The sequence below is a fragment of the Zootoca vivipara genome, chromosome 7, assembly GCF_965207765.1.
Source record: "Zootoca vivipara chromosome 7, rZooViv2.hap1.1, whole genome shotgun sequence".
Classification (NCBI taxonomy): domain Eukaryota; kingdom Metazoa; phylum Chordata; class Lepidosauria; order Squamata; family Lacertidae; genus Zootoca; species Zootoca vivipara.
In genome coordinates this window covers 43,442,062-43,465,804 of record NC_142590.1, presented here as the reverse complement: position 1 = coordinate 43,465,804, position 23,743 = coordinate 43,442,062, and the positions used below count along the sequence as shown (strand labels likewise).

Sequence of the window (23,743 nt, the reverse complement as noted above, 5' to 3'; positions counted from 1 at the left end):
GGTCGTGTGTGCTTTGATGCATATGAGGGATGGCTTGGTTTCCACTGAGAGGAGGATTTTTTAAATTTATTTTTAGGTTTTTAAAAATAAACTTTATTAATTCACTTTAAAAACAATACAATAAAAAAGATCAGTACAATTTCTTCCCAAATCTTATTACATAAATCAAAACCTCGTATATAAATAAAATCCACTTCCAAACTTTAATACATCGCTTACCTCTCAAACTCTCATTTCTTGCGTTACAGTTATCCTGAAACCTATCTTTTTATTCATTCCTTTCTTATCACATTTCTCTTGTAATTCCCCTGTGATCCCCTAGGCTAAGCAAACCACTAATTCTGTTTTTATATTTTTCTTCCTAAAATAATCATCTACATATTCCCATTTTTAGTTAGTCTTTGTTTTGGTACATTCCTTATTGCGGCAGTCATTCTATCCAAATTCATAAACTCCACAAGTTTATGAGAGGAGGAAAATTATGTGCCTGATCTTTGTAATGTACAGGGTCTATTTACAAGGAATGAGTTGTCATCATAATGACTGTTTTGCTCCTAAAAGAAGAAGTGAGCAATGGTGTAGTTGCTTGTTACATCTGATGTGAAGGAGACTGCTCAGAATTGTAAGGGCTCCTTTGTCGACTCATGCAGGAAAACAGCCTTGATTTACTGTTTTAGCAGATCAAAGGTCAAATTTCTGGGATGCCTTGGGCGGAGTCTTACCTTGGGAGCCCATATGTTGATGGGTCTCTTGGAATGTGAAATAGCTCAGGAACTGATACTTAAATAGCACCAGCCTCTTCCAGTGTCAGAGAGAGGCAAACTGGGAAAACAGAGAGAAGGGCTTTGCCATGATCCAGGAGAAGTTGATAGAGATCCTGCCCAGGGATGGAATATATCCTCAGGCTGCTCTTGCTGTTGCCTGTGGTTCGGCAGCAGCGGTTGTGGTTTGGAAATGGGTGGCCCGCAAAAGGATTCTGCAGAAGATGGAAGAGGCCAGGCAATGGCGAGACGACAGCTTGGAACAAATGGAAAAAGTGATTTGGAAATTTAAACAGAAGGTAACTTTTAATTGGGGGTGGGGTGCAGGGGAAAGAGATGAAGGCCTCTTCTGAAAATGAGATCTTTCACTTTTAATGGCTGTGATCGTGTCTACCTGAGAGCACCCCAGTCTGGTTTGCTAGGGATTGTGTCCACTTTGTGCGGTTCAAATAAAACCTGGGACCTTCTGGATGCAAAGCAGATACAGTACTGCTGCACTGAGCTAATGTTGAGTCCCTAAGACGGACAGCATCTTGTGCGTCTCATTCTGGCAATTCCTGCAGCCCAGCTGGTGCCCAGTATATTGCTTTCCTTTCCTTTGGAGCACATCAGTGAGGCCGAGAGGGGGGTCTTGTCATCTGGGCAGCCCAGGGCCTCCATGACACGGCCTAGGCTTGATCTCCAATGCAGCAAAAACAAGGCAGGAGGCAGCAGTTACAAGTTACTGGTCTCTTCAATAGTTTCTTTTTTAAAAAAGAGTATTGGGACAAATGGATTTTTACTTCATAATCCAGTCCCGTAACCATTCAAAATGAAACCCTACTTTTAAAAGTCACCAGAGTACGTCCCACATTCTTCCAATACTAGCTTGAGAGTGTGTCAGGCCACATGGACTGGTTTTGGCTTTTGAACCCAGGATCTCGGTGCCCAAATTGTTAGGATTAGCACGGACTGGGCATGGTGATGTTTGCAGCAGTATCCAAAGCCTGTCTCTAAACAGAAAATCTTCTCTTTTCTGAAACTGCTGGTCACAGGCAGGCTTCAGTCTTGCATTTGTGGGTGGAGAAACATGCATTAAAAGTTGGGAGGCTGCTTCCCCAGCCACTGCCGATGGAGATAGTTCTGCTGCACTTACTCAAGAGTTCATAATCCCACAAATAAACAGAAATAACAAGCTGATGATCCAGGGTTTGACTGTGACCCTCAAAGGGACTGTAGATTAGTGTTTAACAGATTTGGCAAATACATTGATTCAAGCGCCTGACTTCAAGTGTGCACACTAATTTGAGCAAGATCAAGATAGGAGAAACAATTGAAATGGGGAGTTGGGGCCTCATTACAGGCAGCATCAATGTCCCTATCTGCAACACAGGTCCCATTTTGATTGCATCACCACCTGCATAATCCTAGCACTCACTGGGAAATCAACATTGTATTAGGATTGTATGAAGACCTTGCAAATTCTGTACTGTTAAGATAAAGTGGGACTATGCATTCCCGCTCCTTTGGAGTTCTTTTATTCAGAACTCTGCAACTGAGAAACCAGAGACAGGCTTTTTCATGTGAATAAATAGATATGAATGGTTGGTTGGTTGGTTGGTTGGTTGGTTGTGTGTGTGTACACACACACACACACACACACAGTGGTTCAACCTCTGCTGCTGTGACCATGTCCACAGCTAATATGTCCACAGCCTTAGTAAGTTCTGGCAAAGGTAATACAGACCCCATTCTGTGAAATGGCAGAAGACCTTGAGCTGTTTTGGGTACCTTTTTAGAAATGTATTTCTCTCTTCTTTGATATATCTTTGTACCTCTGCTTGACTAAGAAATTTACTGAGGAAATAGAAATCTTTACCTTATTTTAGGGATTGCTTCCAAATGGATAGGCACTCAACTGCCTTGGTTTACTGTTTGAGGAACTTATGACTGATGCATGTACAATGTCTGTAAATTCTACTTCCGTTTTTGTTGCTATTTTGTTTTGGTTATTATTTCCTGGATCTATCATGGGGAAAAATTAACCTTAAAAAGAGAGAGACCAAAACAAAACTGCATTCCGGTTTCACAATTTTGAGCTGCATTCCGGTTTCACAATTTTGAGCTGCATTCCGGTTTCACAATTTTGAGCTTGTGACCAGATTTTGAGCTTGTGACCAAATTTTGAGCTTGTGACCAATTTTGAGCTTGTGACCAATTTTGAGCTTGTGACCAAAGTGACTTTTACAACGGGGCTATTCCCAATGTGTGAGGATAAGCATTTCCTTCTGACACAGCTGCCTCCTCTTACAGAACCCTGGAGTCCAGTCAGAATTTATTCTCTCCCTGTCGCTTGTGGAACTGGCAGAGAAACTTAGAGAGGAGACACTTTCTCCAGAGAGTGTCCTGTATACCTATGTAAAGAAGGTGAGTGCAACAGGGTGGCTGCAACTGCTTCAGCAGGAAGCCTTCTGACATACGGTTCTGTTCAACCAAGTGACTTTACAGATAATACACCATTTTTATGTACTAATTGGTAGCTGTTGCTCATTTAGTCCCAGGGACTCTGTCAATGTAGTGTGTCATAGGGATATCTATTTTTTTCCTCACCCTAGTTTAAACCTTTCCCAATGTCCTCATTTTACAAAGGGCATAGGGGAAAAAATCAAGTAACAGATAGTGCTGAAGGTTTGAAATGTATTGGAGCTCATAGGAGAACAATGCCTGTCACCTGATGCTGCACAGCATGGCTATAACTGTGCCATTAGGCAGGAGTGAGTAAGTTCTCGCTCCTGGACCCAAATGCTGTCATCCCAGACCACTGTCACACCCCTAAGCACTCTCCCCAGGCCATTCACATCGCAATGGCCCTGTTCCATGATCAAATGATTTTATCTGTCTGGAATGTGTTATTGAAATGTGACAATGCCTTTTTCTTGCCTGGCTGGAGAGAGATGTGCGTCTTCTTTTGTACCCAAAACGTGATTCAGTGGACAAAGGTCACATACTTTGCTCCACCCATTTTTGACTCTGGCCCAACCTACGGTATGTGGCTCCTGGAAGGTTACCCATGAGGGAAAAAGGCCCTCAAGCTACAGACGTCCCCCAGCCTGCACTGGCTCAACTCTTAATGAATTTGTACCAAGTGCCCCAGGTGGCGCTGTGGTTAAATCACAGAGCCTAGGGCTTGCTGACCAGAAGGTCGGCGGTTCGAATCCCTGTGACGGGGTGAGCTCCCGTTGCTTGGTCCCAGCTCCTGCCAACCTAGCAGTTCGAAAGCACGCCAAAATGCAAGTAGATAAATAGGAACCGCTACAGCGGGAAGGTAAACAGCGTTTCCATGTGCTGCTCTGGTTTGCCAGAAGCGGCTTTGTCATGCTGGCCACATGACCTGGAAGCTATACGCCGGCTCCCTCGGCCAATAATGCGAGATGAGCGCGCAACCCCAGAGTCGGTCATGACTGGACCTAATGGTCAGGGGTCCCTTTACCTTTACCTTTAAATCTCAATTATGCTTTTACTGGGCCAAAATGACTGACATGACTTTTCAGTTTGTTAAACTTAGGAGTTGCAAGTAGCAAATTAACAGTCTTTACCTTCCAAGGTTTTTTGACAATGATGACATTTTGAACTCACTGCAGAATTATTATTTTTTTAAATGTGAATGCTCTCTTTCTCCCTATCCCCCTCCCCCCCCCGGGCAAGGCTCTTGAAGTGACCCAGGAGGTAAACTGTGTGACCGATTTTATTCACGGTTGTGAGGAACAGCTCCAGGAAGTGAAGAAGCAAAAGGAGAAAGGCCTGCTGTATGGGATTCCTGTCAGCATTAAGGACCATATTGGATGCAAGGTTAATTCCCCTTTTACCCTTACATGTGGTCGCCACTTTCCTTATGATGATCTGTCTGTGCATCAGTTGCGATGTTGATTGGTGCAACATAAACATTGCTTCTCCTCCCTCACAGCAGCTTCAGCTAACATAGAGGGCATGGCCTGCTTCATTTTGGCCATTGTGGAACTCTAGAGAAGGGAGATAACTGAAATGGAGTACAATATGATCACATTCCAATGAAATATACATTTCCAAATTTGGCATACATAATTGTGTGTGCATGTGCCATCTGAGTGCATGTCACATAGATTGCCTGGTTCTTCTCACTATGAATGCACAAATGTTAGGTTGAAATAGCTCAGGCATCCCCAAACTTCGGCCCTCCAGATGTTTTGGACTACAATTCCCATCATCCCTGACCACTGGTCCTCTTAGCTTGGGATCATGGGAGTTGTAGGCCAAAACATCTGGAGGGCCGCAGTTTGGGGATGCCTGAAATAGCTCTTTTTAAAATGACTCCAGTGTGGGGTAGTAGGTAGCATGTCAGAGTAGGGTTGAGGCAACTCGAATTCGAATCCTTGATCACCTGTGAGGCTCACTTTGGGCCAGCCCCTGTCTTTTAGCTTAAACCACTCCACAAGTAGGTATTGTTGGGTGGATAATTATGGGGAGGAGAGTCATTTTGTTCCATTGTGAGTCCTTTGGAGGAAAGGTGGGATATATAATAAATCGAATGAATGAATGTTTGAGAATTGTAATTGGGTACTAAAGGGACCCCTGACCATTAGGTCCAGTCGTGACCGACTCTGGGGTTGCGCGTTCATCTCGCATTATTGGCCGAGGGAGCCGGCGTATAGCTTCCAGGTCATGTGGCCAGCATGACAAAGCCACTTCTGGCAAACCAGAGCAGCACACGGAAACGCCGTTTACCTTCCCGCTGTAGCGGTTCCTATTTATCTACTTGCATTTTGACGTGCTTTCGAACTGCTAGGTTGGCAGGAGCTGGGACCGAGCAACGGGAGCTCACCCCGTTATAGGGATTCGAACCGCTGACCTTCTGATCAGCAAGCCCTAGGCTCAGTGGTTTAACCCACTGCGCCACCTGGGTCCCTAGGGAGTAATATATTCAAGAATCCATTCTAATTCTGTGTATTATTATTATTATTATTATTATTATTATTATTAAATTGCTCCTAGTCCATGGCAGGCCATCAAGGTGGGCCTTGGGCTAATTAAATAATATATGGCCATTGGCTAATTAAATAATACATGGCCCTTTAAACTGTTGGTAGAGTATTGATTTTGTTTGTTACTATGTTGTGTATTTTTGTGTTTTTATATTGTCCACTGCTCTGTGATCCTCGCATGAAGGGTGGTGTAGAAATTCCATCCATCCACCCATAGTCAGTCAAGGTTCTCTATCAGGGCCAATCCCCATGGGATCTGGGAAAGCTTTTTTTTGTTTCACGGCATCTATTTTACCAATAAGGCTTAACAGTTTCGTTCTTGGTGGGCCAAGCAGCATAGCTCTAGAACAGGCATTCCCAAACTTCGGCCCTCCAGATGTTTTGGACTACAATTCCCATCATCCCTGACCACTTGTCCTGTTAGCTAGGGATCATGGGAGTTGTAGGCCTAAACATCTGGAGGGCCGAAGTTTGGGGATGCCTGCTCTAGAATTGTTTGCCTCATCATGTTAAATCGGCTGTGTTTGGTTTTCTCCCAAAGGGCCACATCTCCACGTGTGGGTTGGTGCACTTTCTCGGCAAAGTGGAAAAGGACGACAGTGTGATAGTAAAAGTTTTGAAGAAACAGGGGGCAATACCATTTGTGAAGACCAACATTCCCCAAAGCATGCTTAAGTATATTTTAGCTCACTCTCTTCTTTTGTAACTCCCTGTTGCTTTCTCTTTTTACAAATATACCATAGTACTAGGAAAAAGGAAATAAAAATTGTGAGCAGCTTGGCTTTCTAATGTAGCAAAAAACACTATGGGGGACATTAGAGAGATTTGGGGCACCAGATGTTTTGGACTACAATTCCCATCATCTCTGACCACTGGTCCTGTTAGCTAAGGATCATGGGAGTTGTAGGCCAGAACATCTGTAGGGCCGCAGTTTGGGGATGCCTGGTCTAAGGCATAAAGCTCCTATGAAACATTAATGGTCCACCCACTTTCTATTTTACTCAGCTATGACTGCAGCAACTTAATCTTCGGTCAGACAATCAATCCCCTGAACCACAAGAAAAGTCCCGGTGGTTCCTCTGGAGGGGAAGGGGCACTCATTGCAGGAGGAGGGTCCCTCTTGGGCTTTGGGACAGACGTCGCTGGAAGCATTCGGCTCCCATCAAGTTTCTGTGGGCTTTGTGGACTCAAACCAACTGGTAATCGACTGAGGTGGGTCCTGGAAAGTTCACTCAATTAACTGGTCCTGGGCTGGCAGATAGTCAAACAGGTGAATGCTAATGGGATGTATGTTTGTCTAGCATTAGTGGGAGATGCTTCATTTGAGCAGAAACAACCAGTGCTTTTTGAATTTGCATATTGAATGTAGTTCAGGAGTGGGGAACTTTGAGTCTGGGGACGAAATGTGGGCCTACTCCCATTACCAGTCCTGCACTGTGTCCTCCTTAGTTGCTTTTGGCTGGCTGGAATGCATCTCTTTTTTAAATTAAAAAAAAATGCATTTTTATTTCACAAAATGCAATGGCTGTTTTACAGAAACAAAGCCTCCTCCCCCCTCCCCGTACATGCAGCATAATACCTTGTGTTTGCTGAGATGGAGAGATGCATGTGTGTGTGTGGGGGGGGGTATAGAAACTTCTGCCTTTTGTGTGGCTGGAATGTAGCCTATATTACCAAAAGAAGAGTCCCATCCATCAGTCCAGCCACTTTTTACTTCTAACCCTGCCAACCATGGGCCTTTGGCCCCAGGAATGTTGCTCATAAGGGAATGTGGCCCCTGGGGCTGCAAAGGATTTAACACCCTTCCTTGACTGTGATAAATATTCCAATTTTATGCATTCAGAGATAATTGGAGCAAAACTAAGTTTATTGTCATAATTGTTACTGCTACATTTAAATGCCCTGGGCCACTTTAGGAGGAAGAGTGGGATATAAATTTATATGTTTCTATTATTTTAATTATAATTGATACATGATACACAACAATTTTATATACAGCTCAATACTCTCATTTTATATACAGCTCAATACAATACTCTCATGGTAATATTTACCATGCCAGCAAATTGTTAACTCCAGTGTAGCTGAAACTCTAGTATCATTTCTGAATGCCTGCATCTGATTTGCAGCTGAAACATGGATCATCTTCTACTGTGTTGATAGTTACAACTCTTTTCCTCTTGTTTGCATCATTTGCAGCACTCTTGGTCTTGCTACCCCTATTGGTGGTATGAAGTCGGGTAAGTAATTTTTACCCATTGGTGTAAAAGAACCTGCAACTATGCTAGGAACTTGCATGTCCTTTCAGTTACATTAGAGTTTATTTAAATAGTGTAGTCCCCTTGCTGTAAACCAGGGGTAGCCATTGTGGTCTCTCTAGATATTTCAGGACTTCAACTTCCATTATCTCACACTGACCATGTTGAATGAGGCTGATGGGGGCTGGAATCCAGCATCATCTGGTCACCATGTTGACTATCCCAACCAACCAAATCATTAGTATAGTAGCTCTGAACTTAAATAACTGTGTAAAGTTTGAACTTTTGGTAATAAGAGCAGGGATCACAGCTGTATCCTATTCAGACTGAAATCCATTGTGTCCCTGACTTTGTGAAAGTGAACTTGGGAATTTTAAGAACAGTTTTTCTGGGTCACACTACAGTACTTGTCCATTTAGCCCAGTATTGTCTAAATCCCCTGCTATTTGACTGTTTTAACTGGAGGTGCCTGTGTTTGAACATGGGACCTTCTGTGTGTTATGCATTTGTTGTACCAGTGACCTGTGTGGTTCATCCCCCTTTCTTGACTATTGGAATGTAGACTAGGGCATAAAAGTCCACATGCTTTCTCCCCTCCACCTCCTATGTCTCCATTTTCTTTGCATTTACAGCAACAATTGGCCCAATGGCAAGGGATGTGGATAGCCTGGTTCTGTGCATGAAGGCGCTCCTGTGTGATGAGTTATTCTCCCTTGATCCTTCAATACCACCTATGCCATTCAGAGAGGAGGTAAGTGGTGTCAGTGAGGAGGGAGAAGCTGAAACATTCAGCACCATGGACAGCACAACCCCTTGGTCAACAATGAATGATGCTCTCCCTGAGACCCTTTAAAATAATTTATATAATGATCATAACACTGAGAATGTATGGTCTGATGCAGATCTGCATCAGTCAATATTTTTGCCATTTAATTGAATCCTGATGTATCAATTTCATCATATCAGTTCAAACTCAGCCCATTAACTTCTCCGCTGACCCAGTGCCCCATAGCTTCTTCAGTAACACTTATCATTTTGATCAACTTCAAATACTTTGCAATATTATTCTTGTGGCACATGAAAGATTCGGAAGAAAAGTTTCTGAACCAATCAATCTGTTAGCTAAGCTTTCATTGGAGGAATATGTAGCAAAATGTCTTACTTGGGATACTACTACTACTACTACTACTACTACTAATTTATTTATACCCCGCCCATCTGGCTGGGTTTCCCCAGCCACTCTGGGTGGCTTCCAACTGAATATTAAAAACAATACAGCATCAAACTATAAAAACTTCCCTAAACAGGGCCACTTTCAGTTGTCTCTTAAAAGTAAAATAGTTGCTTATTGCCTTGACATCTGCTGGGACGGCGTTCCACAGGGCAGGCGCCACTACCGAGAAGGCCCTCTGCCTGGTTCCCTGTAACCTCACTTCTCACAGCGAGGGAACCGCCAGAAGGCCCTCAGCGCTGGACCTCAGTGTCTGGGCTGGACAATGGGGGTGGAGATTCTCCTTTAGGTATACAGGACCAAGGCCATTTAATTTGTCATCTCCATAAGTCATCTCCAGCCTCATTTATTGCACTCTTGCTATGTAAAGAACCAAGGCTATGCATATAAGACAAATTAATTTCATCCTGCCACAATAGCCTTGCAGTTACCTTTGCCTCCCTTTCTCCAGCTGCACCAGGTGCTGATTCACAATAGTCCAGCATAGATTTCTGGGCTAAATTTGGCAATAGAGTTCTGAATGATTTTCCTGAAGTACTGCTGATCTGTGCTTGTGTGGTTACCATATTAGAACTGTTAAAAATTCAGGGTCTCCTTTGGTGGAGATTAGCTCCCAAACATTCTTTATCAGCTGAATGCTAAACACTGAATCAAAACAGCTGTTCTCCCAGCGCTTGTCCTCCAATTAAAATATATGGCTTTTAAGTCCACATAAGAGTAAAACAGATAAAACAGATCTGCTCCTTGCTTGTATGTGGCAATTAACATCAACAGCTGAGCCAACTGGCTTTAAAACCATTCCAAATAAAAATAAATTTAAACAGGCCATGGAGCTCAAGGACACAAGCAGCCTTACTTGTAGCAATCCTCACCTGGAAATCTAGAAAACCTTCAAGACATTCTATATTCTGTCACCTTCCAAATCTTTTGATCAGTGTTGAAGAAACAATCCCACTGCAGGGATCCATGATGTGGTTTATAAAAGTGGTTGGAAGCTATTTATATGTTTCAATGGCCACCTGTAAATAGAAGTTCCTATTTTCCTCATCTTCTTCCAGATATACAGCAGTTCAAAGACCCTACGGATTGGATACTATGAAGACGATGGCTATATCCAGCCATCTCCCAGCATGAGGAGGGCTGTTCGGGAAACCAAAAATCTTCTTCAACTCAGAGGGCATACAGTATGTCTGTTTCTTAATTTCTTCACCCAAATTCCATTCTAGGAGTTTGTTTGTATCTCTGACACTTTGCCCCAGCTACTACGGTCATGTGATGAACACTGTCAGTTTTTGTTATTGGGTGGGGGAATGAAGCCCAATTCTCACAATGTGTTTTCCATCCAGACATTCTCCTTGCCTTCCCCTGCTATATATTCATGAAAACAAGCACAGTATGTGAACCTGGCAATTGTAAAAATATTAGATTTCTTATGTATGCATTTGCATACGGTAATAGAAGAGCTGTAAAATTGTGCAAGATTCAGCCATCAAATTTGCCATTCAAATATGCCATTTATCTACAGTTAGGAATTCTGTGCAGGACAAATACATGTATAGTGTCATGCTCGATGAACATGAATATCTTTCACCACATGTGCACACTTGGTTCTAACACATATTTTAGTTGTTCACATGGATGCACAGTTTTATACACAGAGAGTGTGGAAACCTCCTATGTGGGAAATTTATTGCACAAACAGTGGCCTACCAATCCACACAACTCAACAAACCTGTGCAAGCGATAGAGAGTACCCTCCGTAAGAAACTGCAGCTAAATTCTGGTCCTCAGAATGTATCTGCGCGGCATTTTGTTTAAACACTTGTTTGTGGTGGTCAAAATTTATCTGGGGTATACATGAAGAACATAATAGGCCCAGGACTTACAATTTCTGGGGCAAATTAGCTGCAAAAGAGAGCATAGAAAATTCCCATTCCTGTTGCACTTCTAACCAACCAACCCTTTACTAGAACTTTGGTTCATTTTCCTCAACACTTTCGGAGAGCTCTCTGAATCTATTAAAGAGTGGGGTGGATTACATAATCCTTATGTGCAGCTCATATAATTTTGCCTGCTGTCAAATAAAAGCTGTTATCTTTTCCTCGCAGCTCATCCCCTTTGTTCCTCCTCGGCTTAATTATGTGGTTGATGAGCTCTACACCAAAGGCCTATTTTCCGATGGATGTGCACATTTGCTGGACAAGTTGTAAGTAGACGTTCTGGTATGTGAACATGGCTGTTGCTTGATAACATTGCTATTATAGCCATGCGCTGGAAAAGCGTGATGCTCAGGATAGCTTTTGTGATGATAATCGGCACATTAATAAATAACTGATTTTCATCATAGTATGTTTAATGCTAGGAAAAACTCAGGGATAGGAAAAGTTCATTTTATTAAAAGTCTTAGATAATAAGGTGTACGATGCAAATCACATAGCCAAATGGAGCCAAGAGGATAAACCAACTTTGGCTTCGCAAACTTTGCAATACAGTGGTACCTCGGTTTATGAACACAATTGGTTCCGGAAGTCTGTTCATAAACCGAAGTGTTCATAAACCGAAGCGAACTTTCCTATTGAAAGTAATGGAAAGTGGATTAATCTGTTCCAGAAGATGAAAAACACCCCCTAAAACAGCAAGTTAACACGAATTTTACTTCACCTCGGGCAAAGCAGCCGGCGTGTCCGCGGCCCCGATCCACAGAGTCCGCCGCCCCCACCCCACAAGAGGTGGGGGGAAGCCCATGGAGCCCAGTGGCTTGGTTGGGGGTTGTCACACACACACCCTGCGAACGCACAAGCCCGGGACCAGAGCCAGAGCGCGCCCAGCCATCGGCACCCGGCCATCAGCCGGGAGGAGCCCCGGAGCCCTGTAGCCTAGGGCAACGTGCTCAGTGGAACTCCGGTGCCCCGGAGGAGAGGGCGAGGAAGCCCGGAACCGGCCGAGAAGGCCATCACTCCAAACAAGAAGTGAGGGGAGAGGGACCTTGGGAGGCGAAGAGCCTCAGCCTTATCGCCCTGCTTCTGCATCGTCCCGCCAAGGACGCTTGGCTGCCGGAAGCCCCAGGTCCAGGAAAGGCCCAGAAATGTGTGAGTGGGGGGGAAGGGAGAGGCCCTGGGAGTGCTTCTGAGCCATAGGAACGCCTCCGCAGCTGCGGCCCAGTCTTGAGGCCTTTGTGGAGGCCTCGGACACCTCGGTTTACTTACTTCCGGGTTACAGTTGTTCGTAAACCGAAAATTCGTAAACCGAGGTGTTCGTAAACCGAGGTTCCACTGTACTGTATAAGAAGTTAGGCAGCCATGAGCTATAACACTGAATGAGTCTATTGGTCTCTCTAAGTCAGTGCTACTGGCAAAGACCACCCAAGATAACAGAGGTCTTTTCACAGGCTTGCTACCTGAGCACCTTTTCAATGTAGATATCAGGGCTGAATTTTGTTTTGTTGTGAGCAAAGCAGGTGGTTGATTGCTGAGCTATGGAACTATCTGTAAGTTAGGAAATCAGGAAGGCATCATTCCAAGTTTATTCTCACTTGGAATTCTCAGGAACCTAAATTCTTTCCCAGGTCAAGCGATGTAAATTCAGATATAAAAACTGAAAAACTTGATTTTTTCCCCTTCTTTCATCTTCCAGCAAAGGAGACATTGTGGACCCAAATTTGAAATCCCAGATTAATTGTTACCGTCTTCCCATTCTAGTGAAGAGAATTTTTGCATTCCTCTTGAAACCTATAGTAAGTATTTGGCTCCTTTGTTTCACTGCAATTGCACATGCTTTAAGATGCTGACAAGCATAGGGTAGGATGGCTGGATGGAGTAAGGGTAGTACATGTCAAAGAGATGGTGAGGTGACTGCTCTGTATTCAACACCAACGATGTGATTTTTGGGGATTCACAATGAAACTAAGCATGTATTTCTCTCCAGTACCCTCGGATTGCCAGAGATCTCAATGCGCTATGTGGAGTTGGGTAAGAAACATCTGGTTTAAAGATTATCATTGGTGGCATTAGCCTTGAGGGTAATCTGTTGGGGGGCACATGCAACTTTGAGTATTTTTCTTGCCATTTCCTTCCTCTTCCTCTTCCTCTTCCAACACCCTCTTCTATCCTGCTTCCTCTTTGCCCAGCAAACTGCCAGGGAAGAGACAGATTCTTGGAGGACGGAACTGATCACTTTCAGACAGTATTTGTAATTAGGCTGAGGTTCAAATAAAAATATGTCAAGGATCATGTGCAGCCCTTGGGCCACAGGTTGTCCACTTCTCCTGTAAAACATAAAGTTTCATCACCTTCTAGCACCAATGAGGATGCTTGGCCCCTCCAGATGTAGCTAGACTGCAACTCTTGTTATTCTTGACTGTTGGACATGCTGGTTGGCTCTGATGGGAGTTGGGATCTAATGACATCCGGTGGGCTGCAGGTTCCCTATCACTGCCTTTCAGGAAGTAGATACAGATGAAAGGGAGAGTGTAGTATCCAGCAAATGGACTGTATGTTGGCAACTTCAGTCACATAGGAATGCTGTCTGTAAGGAAATCTGGATGCTTTCAGGTCCCATTTATCTCTATAGTTTGGCAGGCAACTTTAAGGTTAATGCAATATGTTTTTAGCTTTGGTGCTATTCTGCTATGCCTTTCATATGACAGCAGGCATCTTTGGGAGGCTGCAAAGTGTTGCAGAGGTCATGAGGCACAAAGCAGGAGAGTCTGGTTCCTCATCCCTTCCAGTCCCACGGAGTGATTGACTCAATCCTCTTTTAATCTCTTATGAAGAGCTTGATTGTGAATTACCACATAGCCCAGTGATGGCGAACCTATGACACGCGTGTCAGATGTGTCACGCAGAGCCCTCACTGCTGGCACGCGCCCCATCGGCCCATTTGCGCTGTTGTTGTTTCCCCCCTCCCATTTGTTCTCCTGCTCCTCCTCACACTACAGCTTGTCTCCGCTGTTAAAACCCATATCTTTTTGTTGTTGTTGATGGTAGCCAGAGATTGGTTTTTAACCCTTTCTATGCTGTTTTTTTCTGGCGCTTTGGCAGACTATGTCGGTGCTGCATGTTAGTTCCAGTGAAGGTATTATTTGTCCTTTTTCTGTTCTCTTCCCCCCCAAAAAAGCACAGCAGCTTTTGGGCACCCCCCCCAAAAGCAAAGCAACTTTTGCACCCCCCAAAAAAACCTCCAAAACTTTGGTCATCAGCTCCCCCCAAAAAGCTCAACAACTCTGGGCACTTTGTGATAAATAAGGGTTTTTTTGTTTGGTTAGGTTAAATAATTAGTTTTTGGTTTATTAAATACTGTTATATATTACAATTATTCTTATTCTTATTTTTAAAAAGAAACTTTATTTTATTTCAGGTTAAAATATAGAAAAACATAACATAACATAAATCATAACATAACATAAACATAACATAATCAAATCTGACTGAACTCAATCAAACATGATCAAATAAGGTCCAATATAATCAAACATAATTTCCAAAAAAATTCAAAAATAAAAAGGAAAATAGATAAAGAAAAGGAACAAAAACAAAAAAGGTGCAAAAGTAAGAAAACAAAAGAGAATTACAAATTATAAATAGCTTCCAAACATTTAAATTCGGTTCTCTCTCTTATACAATTTTACTAGGCTTTTCCTAACCGTTTAAATTCTATGCCATATACAAACTTCTTTATGCTTCCCATTTACTTAATCAACTTATGCATTTACTCTAAACATATCACCCATTTTGAATTGATACCTTGTTTGCGAAAATAGTCCTCTACATATTACATTACTCTTCTTTAATTTTCTGTTTGGGGATCCTCCTGATTATTGCTGTTAATTTGGCTAAATTCATGTATTCCACCAATCTAATGCGCCATTCCTGTATAGATGGGATTTTTTATTATATGCGTGTGCGGCAGGTAGAACTCCGATAGTCCAAAATTGGAAGGGGGAAAATTACAATTATACATTTTTTTATTTAAACTATAAATATCGCAAAATTGTGTTTTTTTTCTCTCGAAGTGACACACCACCCAAGTTATGCTCGGTTTTTTGGCGAATTTTGACACACCAAGCTCAAAAGGTTGCCCATCACTGACATAGCCAATGAACATTAACCAGCACAGGGTGGGTGGCATCCCTTTTTTGTACACTGTTGCAGAGCCACGGTGGAACCATCCTGTTTCCCCCCTCTTGAGTACTTCTCTTTCTGCTAGGCAGTCATCTCTTCATTATTTACAATGTTGCAGGTCAGCAAAAAACCTATGGAACCACAATGTGGAAGTAGCGGTGAGTTTATGTTTACTATTAAGGCTTCATACAATAATTAGATAGGGACGCAGGTGGCGTTGTGGGTTAAACCACAGAGCCTAGGGCTTGCTGATCAGAAGGTCGGCGGTTCGAATCCCTGTGATGGGGTGAGCTCCCGTTGCTCGATCCCAGCTCCTGGCAACCTAGCAGTTCGAAAGCATGTCAAAGTGCAAGTAGATAAATAACTACAGCAGGAAGGTAAACTGCGTTTTCATGTGCTGCTCTGGTTCGCCAGAAGCGGCTTTGTCATGTTGGCCACATGACCTGAAAGCTGTACGTCGGCTCCCTTGGCCAATAATGCGAGATGAGCGCGCAACCCCAGAGTCGGTCACAACTGGACCTAATGGTCAGGGGTCCCTTTACCTTTACAATAATTAGATTACCATCTAATCATGTCCAGTGAGCTATGCATATATGGATGTTCAACCATTATTATTATTTTGACACAGAATGGATTTCCATATAAGTATGATACTTTACAAAACAGCTCTATGAGTTGCTTCACCTGAGATCTTTTGTATTTGGCACTTATCAGAAACACCACATTTTAAACTCAGATATGAAGGGCAGGGGGTCTGTTTTCTAGTTCACTTCTAAAATGCATTAAGAGATCCTTCATACTTGATGGGTAGTGTGTGTATTTTCTACTGGGGTATTGCTTGTAGGCTGTGGCAGACTGCTATTTTGGAAGAGATCTTGTTCCATTATCAGCTACAATGCTTATATCCCAGCTGGATCACTGAGGTCATCTGTAGAAGCATCATCTCTTGCCCCCCCCCCAGATTGGTGAGGCTCATTTGACAAGAAACTGAGCCTTCAGAGTTGTTTGCCTACTCTTGTGACAAGCTCCTCCAGTAGAGAGGTGCCTTCTGTATTGACTTTCAAGGGTTTGCTAAAGTTGTTTCTTTGCCGCCAGACTCTAGCAGATGCTTTAGATAATAAGATAATTATGTTAAAGGCATCTCTTTTAATTTTTGGGTTGTTCTTATGGTATTTTAATTGCTGTAAACCACTATGGTATTTTTTCTGGGTATTTATATTTTTTATAAATAATAAATAAAACAAAGGTGGCAATCTAGTCATTCCAATAACAAAGTTTCTGTGTGCTCACAATTTCTCTTGCTTCCAACTTTACCCATATTCTCTTTACAGATGTATCGTCAAGAATTCCTCGCCGAATGGAGGAAACTGAAACTGGATGTCATTCTCTGCCCTGCTTTGGGTCCAGCGTTCAATGAAGGCTATCCCGGGAAACTATTTGGTATTATCTGTGTCCCAGTAATGTATACGTTGTTTGACATGTGGCCTCCCCGCCTTTCCATAGCAGTAACATAAATTCTCGCCTGTTTCTCAACTCCCTTTGTATCTTCCTACATGCCAAAAACATGCTAAGCTCAAGATGACCAAGGGATCGAAATGTACGAATGTGGTGCCGTTTGGTGAAGGCTACAAGTGCAAATAATAAATAGATACACACGTCAAATAAGAGAATTAACTGGAAGCATATCGTGAAGTTGAGCAGTTTCACTCATGGACCTGTAAGCAGTTTGGCTCATGCTGATTGGGGCTGATGGGAGTTGTAGTCCAACAACATCAGGAGGGCACCATGTTGCCTTGTTTTGCCTCTGGTTTAGGCTTAATTTAAATGGGGGGAAATCTCAGTTAGCTATGGTTTCTCTCCAGAGTAGTTCTAAACAGCAGCAAAAGTCTTGCTTAAATTGAAAAACACAACAAAACCAGAACACGTTATTTATAGCTTTTCTGTACTTTCAGCTGCTACATCCTACACCAATTTATACAACCTCCTGAACTTCCCTGCTGGAGTTGTGCCAGTCACCACTGTTTCCCATGCTGATGAAGAAGAGCTCAAACACTACAGAGGGCATTATGGTGACCCTTGGGACAAGCGCATGAAAGAGGTCGGCGCACATTTACCAGAAAAAAACCCACCTGCCTTTTCCCAGTCCCCATGCTACCTAACTATACCTTGAAGTTTTCTAATGCTGTTGTGTTCTCCTGTCTTTTTGCATTTTCAGGCTGTCAGCGATGCTGTTGGGCTCCCTGTGGCTGTCCAGTGTGTGGCTGTGCCTTGGCAAGAGGAGCTGTGCCTTCGGTTCATGAAGGAGGTCGAGACTCTCGTTCAGGAGAGGAGAACCCCCAAATGATTATAGCATCAATACTAATGGATAGAACAATGCAACCTAGCACAGCGAGGGTTAGAACATCTCCAAGTTCACTTCTTAAATATGTTAAAATGCAGGTTAAGGCATGGTTATTTGTTAAATACAACTCATCCTACTCAACAGGAGGCCATTTATGACTAAGGCCTAGTTCTCACAAACAGCAGATGTTGTGCTTGCACTGTACTATACTTCAAATTGTACATGATCACATGTTTCTATATTCAGAATATACTCTCATATATAGAATACAGTGACCTCATACTTGGCATTATTCAGGAATTATAAACAACCAAAAAATCAGTTAAGCTTTGATAGGTTGAGTCCACCATCTTGATTGCAAATGGCATATAATTGAAATGAAGCATAAGCAAAAATCTGTTACTGATTTCAGGAACGATTACGCACAATTTGGTTATGATGTATCTTAAGTGTTGTTCAAATGCATAGTGAACACACCACTTCTCAAGATACAGACTAGCATATCAAGGGGAAAGCTAGGCTAAACTCCCACTGAGCAAATGAGAACTTTTGTTCCTGAGATTAATGGCAGCAAGAAAGATTGTTTTTGAGGAATGTGCAGGGGAAGAAAAGGTTAATCTTCTCCTCCTTCACTGGATGCCCAATAGTAAGTGGCTTCCCACTGTGTCTGCTTTCATTTAAGGAAAAAAAGCTAGAGTTACATCTTTGTATTCTTTAACCATGGTTCTAGTAAGACGGCCACCCTAGCAAAGCAGCAGCACCAGGGGCAACCTAGTAAGGCAGTGCTTGTTAGAGGCATCTATGCTTGTGATACAGCCATTCTTTATTGCAATGATATAAAACAAACCTCTTAATTCTACCCTATCCTTTCATCTTAAAGTTAAGTGTATATAATTCAGATAGACTGAAAATTAGTAGCTCCCTTGATATCAAGGCAAATATCCTTAGCAACTGCTTAGTGAACACATATCAGAATAGACACATTCAGGCCCGTTTTAACCACATCGAGTGCCGTGGTGCAATGGTCCCTCCGCCGCCCCTCCCCCGGTCTCACCGCGGACACAGAGGAGGGACATGGCACTGGCGGGCCGGGCGCCGAGGGCGGGCCGGGCTCAGAGGTTTTGCAGTGGGCAGGCCGGGCTGCCTGGTTGTCTTCCGGGGCGCCGCCTCCTCCTCCTCCGGTGCGGAGGCCTCTGCTGGGGGGGGGTGCTGCGCAGCGCCCGGCCTCTCATCCTCCTCATGTCTCCGACCCGACCTGACCCACCATGCCGAGGCTGGGACTCGAACCCGCAGCAGGTGGGTGGGAGAGAGGCAAGGAGCAGGGCGAGCGGGAGGGCGGCCATGGCACCTGAGGGGCGGCCCACCGAGAGGCGTGCCGGAAACCCCCTCACGAAGGGCGGCGATGCCATGCAGCCAATTGCTGCGCCCGGCTGGCACGGGAGGGGTGGGGCGGGGCCAGGCCGGCCTGGGCGGGAGAGAGAAAGGGCACCCTGCGCAAGCTCAGGAGCCCCCTTGCCCGCCCCACTGCGCACCCGGGCTTGCAGCCGCCAAGCCGTTGCCCCTGGACCACTTCCCTGTTGCCCTCCAGCGCCCTCCAGCACCCGGTGCCATGGTTCACCGCGCCACTAGCCTCTATGGCTAGGACGGGCCTCGACACATTTGTGTGGGTGGTGTTTGCTTTTGGAAGCGAAGAACCAAGATTCAGGGTGGGGTTGTAGATGTGAGGTGTGAAGATCAACCTGGAATTGTGGTGCAAGCAATCTGGACTTACTTACTCTGGGCCTAATGGCTTCTTCCATTGATGTGGAGAGGACAACAGTGGGGCAAACCTGGATTTTGGCAGTGGATTCTGGAAATGGATAATGTTGCATCCTAATCTATACAAAAGCTGTTCTCTCTTTGTTCCAATTTGGAGAAGGCTACACAGTGAAGAACCAAAGACCCAACACCTGCCTGCGGGCACCTCCATCTCCCACACCTCACCATCTTCCTATTTGTGCTTGACACAATGATCAGCCCATCCTTGGTATGTGTGTGGATTAGGGTTAGTCTGCTTAGGTAGCATAACTCCTTCTATCCAATTTCTATTTGCATTTTCCCCAGGGCAACGTTCCATAAGGGAGAGAATGCCGCTCATGTGAGCGGTGTTGCCCCCCACCAAAGGCCCTCACAAGCTGGTGCCTCTGTACCTAATGGTTCCCCTCTGAAATATTTCTTTGCACGCCACTGTGCATGGTCTATTTTCAATTCCACTTCTAAAATGCACTAAGGGACTACTGGGATATTGCTTCGAGACTGTGCACTTTTTGGAATTAGCCACAAGGTGGCAATGTAATCACCCTAAAAGAACAAAGTTTATGGGTGTCTAGAACCTCTCTCTTACTTGCAGCTTCACCAACATTTTCTTCACAGACTTACTGTGCAGAATTCTTTGCCGAATGGACCCAGCTTTTAATGAAGGCTATCCCGGGAAATCGTTTATCCGTGTGATGCCCACTGTGTGGGGCTTCCTACCCATCCCATAGCAGTGACAGGCATTCCTCTCTGTCTTCCATGCCACTTTCTGCAGGCAAAGCAATGGGCTTAGTTTGAGATGACCAAGGTGTAGAAGTGGACACATGTGGGAGTGCTTGCTGAAGGGTGGGCCACAAGTACAATGAAGAAAATTGATAAATGCATCAAGTATAATAAAATTAACTGGAGGTGCATTGTGGAGTTGAGCAGTTCACATAGGGACCTGTGGGCAGTTGGGTGCTATTTACCTTTTTAAAAGGTAGTTGCTACTAGTTTGCTTCTTTCTTTCTCCGTTGTTTCTATGGCAGGTGGCATCAGTTAGTGAAACAAGAAGGTAATTTAATTTAACCCCCCTCACCGAATGGACCAAAGATTGGGGAGCTGCCGGAAATACCCTAAACTGTAATCATATGACTGCCAGATGATGCTGGACTTCCACCGGCCCAGGCCAGCTTGGCCAGTGATCAAGGTGTGGGGATGTTAAGGACTGTAGGAAGGGATATATTTAATAAGTATTATCCTTCCTTCACTCATGCTGGTAAGTGATGTAGCAGAGCAGATTCCCCTCAATATAGCTGGAAGCTAGTTTGCAGATATGTTTGAATCTCTTAGTTAAGATTATTTTCTGGTGTCCCCTTTTATCCCTCCTAAAAGAATAAAGACACAAGAGTCAGTTTCTGAGTAAAGTAACAGAAGGTTTACTCACATTTCAGTTCATGATTTGATCCCTGAAAGGCAGACTTTACTTGGTAGTTACACAAAGAAGCTGTGTGAGTTCATGTCATAGGGAGACTGAACTATCGTGCTGCTGGCCGAGAGCCAGCAGACAGCAAAATTACATTAAGACAACAACATGGCTGCAGGAGAGCAGCATGGCTGCAAAAGATAGAACAAAACAACACTGGAGCAAGACAACGTCAAGACTGAGAAAATGGCTACATGACTTGGCTCTTTTTATGGAGTCAGCCAGAGCCACACTCATCTCCCAGATCACACGCAGGGGGAGGAAGCTCCAGACCAGTGGAACAGGAAGTTACACTGACTGGATGTCCCCCTCCCTGTGTCCACTCTAAGGAAATAAGAAAGTTGCATTTAACTGCACCAATGGATTACATCCCACACAAGAATGATGGGTGTTGTGGTCCAGTATCATCTGGAGGGCCAAAGGTCAGCCATTCCTGCTGTCTATGACTGGTCAAATCTTTATCCTTGACTGCATTTCTATCTGGGAAAAAGGAGATGCCATTTTTAGAGCAAAGTATGGATGTACATAGGTCAAAGTCTTCCATTGCCTTCTCTTATAGTAGGAGCAGTCGGTATGGTGTCCTCCTGGTGTTGTTTCGTCTCAACTCTCAAAATATACTGTTTAACTGTGCTATACTGTAACAGTTCTTAGAGGAGTAACTACAGAAGCTGTGATTACTATAGAAGCAAAAACAACCAGAGTTTAAGGTGGCACAAAAATCTTTGATGAAGAATACTGGAAGTGAAAAGAATATAAAGCCAATGTGGGTGTTGCCAATTTTGTCAACACTGTGCTTAATCATAGAATTTTGCTGGATGACCACAGTCAAAGGAGCCCTCAACATATCTTTAAACCAGTTAATGTTTGGGGGGAAGGCATTAACTTTTGTATTTCATGGCTATGGAAAATTGTTTTTTCTTAGTTATGTGCAAAATACTATAAAATAAAAATCAATAATGAGCACCACCCAAACATTCCTTGTACTCAGGACTTTCAGCCCAAGATGCCAAACTGTCTTCCTTCGCCTGTCTGCAGTAAGATTATTAAACTATTTCAATTATGTTTAAATGGGCTTGTTAAAAGAAACACCTTAGGAATCCATTAAATCTTATCTCTGGATCAGCAAAATGTTTTCCTTTCCTGCCTTTAAAAGTTATATACCAAAGAGCAAAATATGTGGTGGGGAGAGACTTGCCAAGGCAGGAGGGAAGTATAAAGAAGTCTCTTATCTCACTAGGTAGTAGGTACAATGCCTGACCAACTTATTCCACTAAATTGGATATGTGATTTAAAAAAAATAAAAAATAAAATGTTGTTCCCAAGCACAGTGAAATTCCTCTTCTGGAAGTCTCTCGGAAAGATTAGACGGCCTATTTTGAATAAATATGTGAAATTCAGCTTTACTAATCTTTCCACATCCCTTCTCACCACTGGCTCACATTCCACATGTCGCTGTGATGCAGGGTTTTCTCCATCTCTGACTTCATCACCAGGCTGGTCTATGCATACCAAGAACAGGGTGGGAGCGTAGGTGATTGATTGGCAAGAGGCTCCATGCGGGCAAGAGGCTGGGTACTGCTCCCTTTTAAAGAGGGGAGGTGGTCCTGGTCCTTGCCCAGCCCCCCTCCCCCCACTCACCTGATGGGCTGTCTGGAAAGCTGGTTTTTGCAGTGGGAAATGCACGGCCTGACTGGGAGGCCTTGCTCATACACACAAACAATTGTGTGATGTGATCCCTCGTTCCCCTGACTCCTGGGCCACTGCACGCTGCTCCGGGCAGCAAATTTTGGCCCCCACAAAGTCACAGTAAGCCTATGGTGTAAGTAAAGCATTTTAAACTTACTTAGCATTATGTGCTCTGTTCACTACAAGGAGGACATAAAGAGGGGAGAGTTGCTACAGACTAAATGATATATGAAAAGCCTATATTCCCAAATTATATAACTGCTTGAGTTTTGTGAGTTTGAACGCTGCTATTGGGGGCTCTCTCCTGCTGGAGAGTGAGTTTAGCCCTGCATCCAGGGGATCGTTTTGTTATTTACCCTACACATATGGGCCACAGGATTCATACCCCCCCCCAAATATGGAGATTCTGCTAACAGTTTGCCATACCTCAGTTTAGGCCCCACCTGCACCCTACATTTAAAGCAGCATGAACAACCCCTTTCCCCAGGGATCTCTGGGAACTGTAACTTGTGAAGGGTGCTGAGAGACCCCATTCCACACACCAAACTACATTTCCCAGGATTTCAGGATTATTTAAACCTCTCTGAGAATTGTAGCTCTGGTTCAGTAAATCTAGATTAGATTAATGCAATATTATATGGGGCTGCCTCTGAAGACAGTTCAGAAACTTCAGCTGGTGCAGAATTCGGTGGTCAAGTTGTTCACTGGGATAAGATGGTTTGAGCATATTGCACCAATCCTGGCCCAACTGCATTGGATGCCAATTAGTTTCTAGGCCCAATTCAAAGTAGTGGTTTTAAAGCCACCCTGTGATCATAATCTGAGGCCCTTCTTCGCAGGATGTCTGGACAATGGCAACACTAGAGTGGGCCTTTTCTGTGGTGGCTCCCTGCTTGTGGAATGCTCTCCCCAGGGAGGCTTGCCTGGTGCCTTTGTTGCATATTTTTATGTGCCAGGCAAAAACAGGCTTTTTCTCCCAGGCATTGGCTAATTAAACAATCTATGCATAGCTGCCAAGTTTTCCCTTTTCTCGCGAGGAAGCCTATTCAGCATAAGGGAAAATCCCTTAAAAAAAGGGATAACTTGGCAGC

General features: G+C 43.9%; 1 protein-coding gene across 1 annotated transcript; it reads left to right on the top strand.

The window, feature by feature from the left end:
• Positions 1-769: 769 nt before the first annotated feature.
• On the top strand, positions 770-17,976 carry LOC118089419 (vitamin D3 hydroxylase-associated protein). The gene is made up of 16 exons (XM_088674090.1): positions 770-1,060; positions 3,054-3,167; positions 4,446-4,589; positions 6,300-6,433; positions 6,764-6,970; positions 7,958-7,998; positions 8,535-8,540; positions 8,649-8,767; positions 10,306-10,431; positions 11,356-11,453; positions 12,881-12,980; positions 13,172-13,215; positions 15,485-15,524; positions 16,698-16,806; positions 17,319-17,464; positions 17,582-17,976. The coding sequence occupies exons 1-16, from the start codon at positions 851-853 to the stop codon at positions 17,708-17,710; spliced, it is 1,767 nt and encodes a 588-aa protein (XP_088530216.1). The 5' UTR covers positions 770-850; the 3' UTR covers positions 17,711-17,976.
• The last annotated feature ends 5,767 nt before the right edge of the window (positions 17,977-23,743 follow it).

What these genes read in the sequence shown, in the direction of transcription:
- LOC118089419 (XM_088674090.1), top strand. Translation starts at nt 851, where the DNA reads ATGATCCAGGAGAAGTTGATAGAGATCCTGCCCAGGGATGGAATATAT. An exon ending in CCAACTGGTAATCGACTGAG is followed by an intron (nt 6,971 to 7,957) that starts GTGGGTCCTGGA and finishes CATCATTTGCAG; the next exon opens with CACTCTTGGTCTTGCTACCC. An exon ending in GCACATTTGCTGGACAAGTT is followed by an intron (nt 11,454 to 12,880) that starts GTAAGTAGACGT and finishes TTCATCTTCCAG; the next exon opens with CAAAGGAGACATTGTGGACC.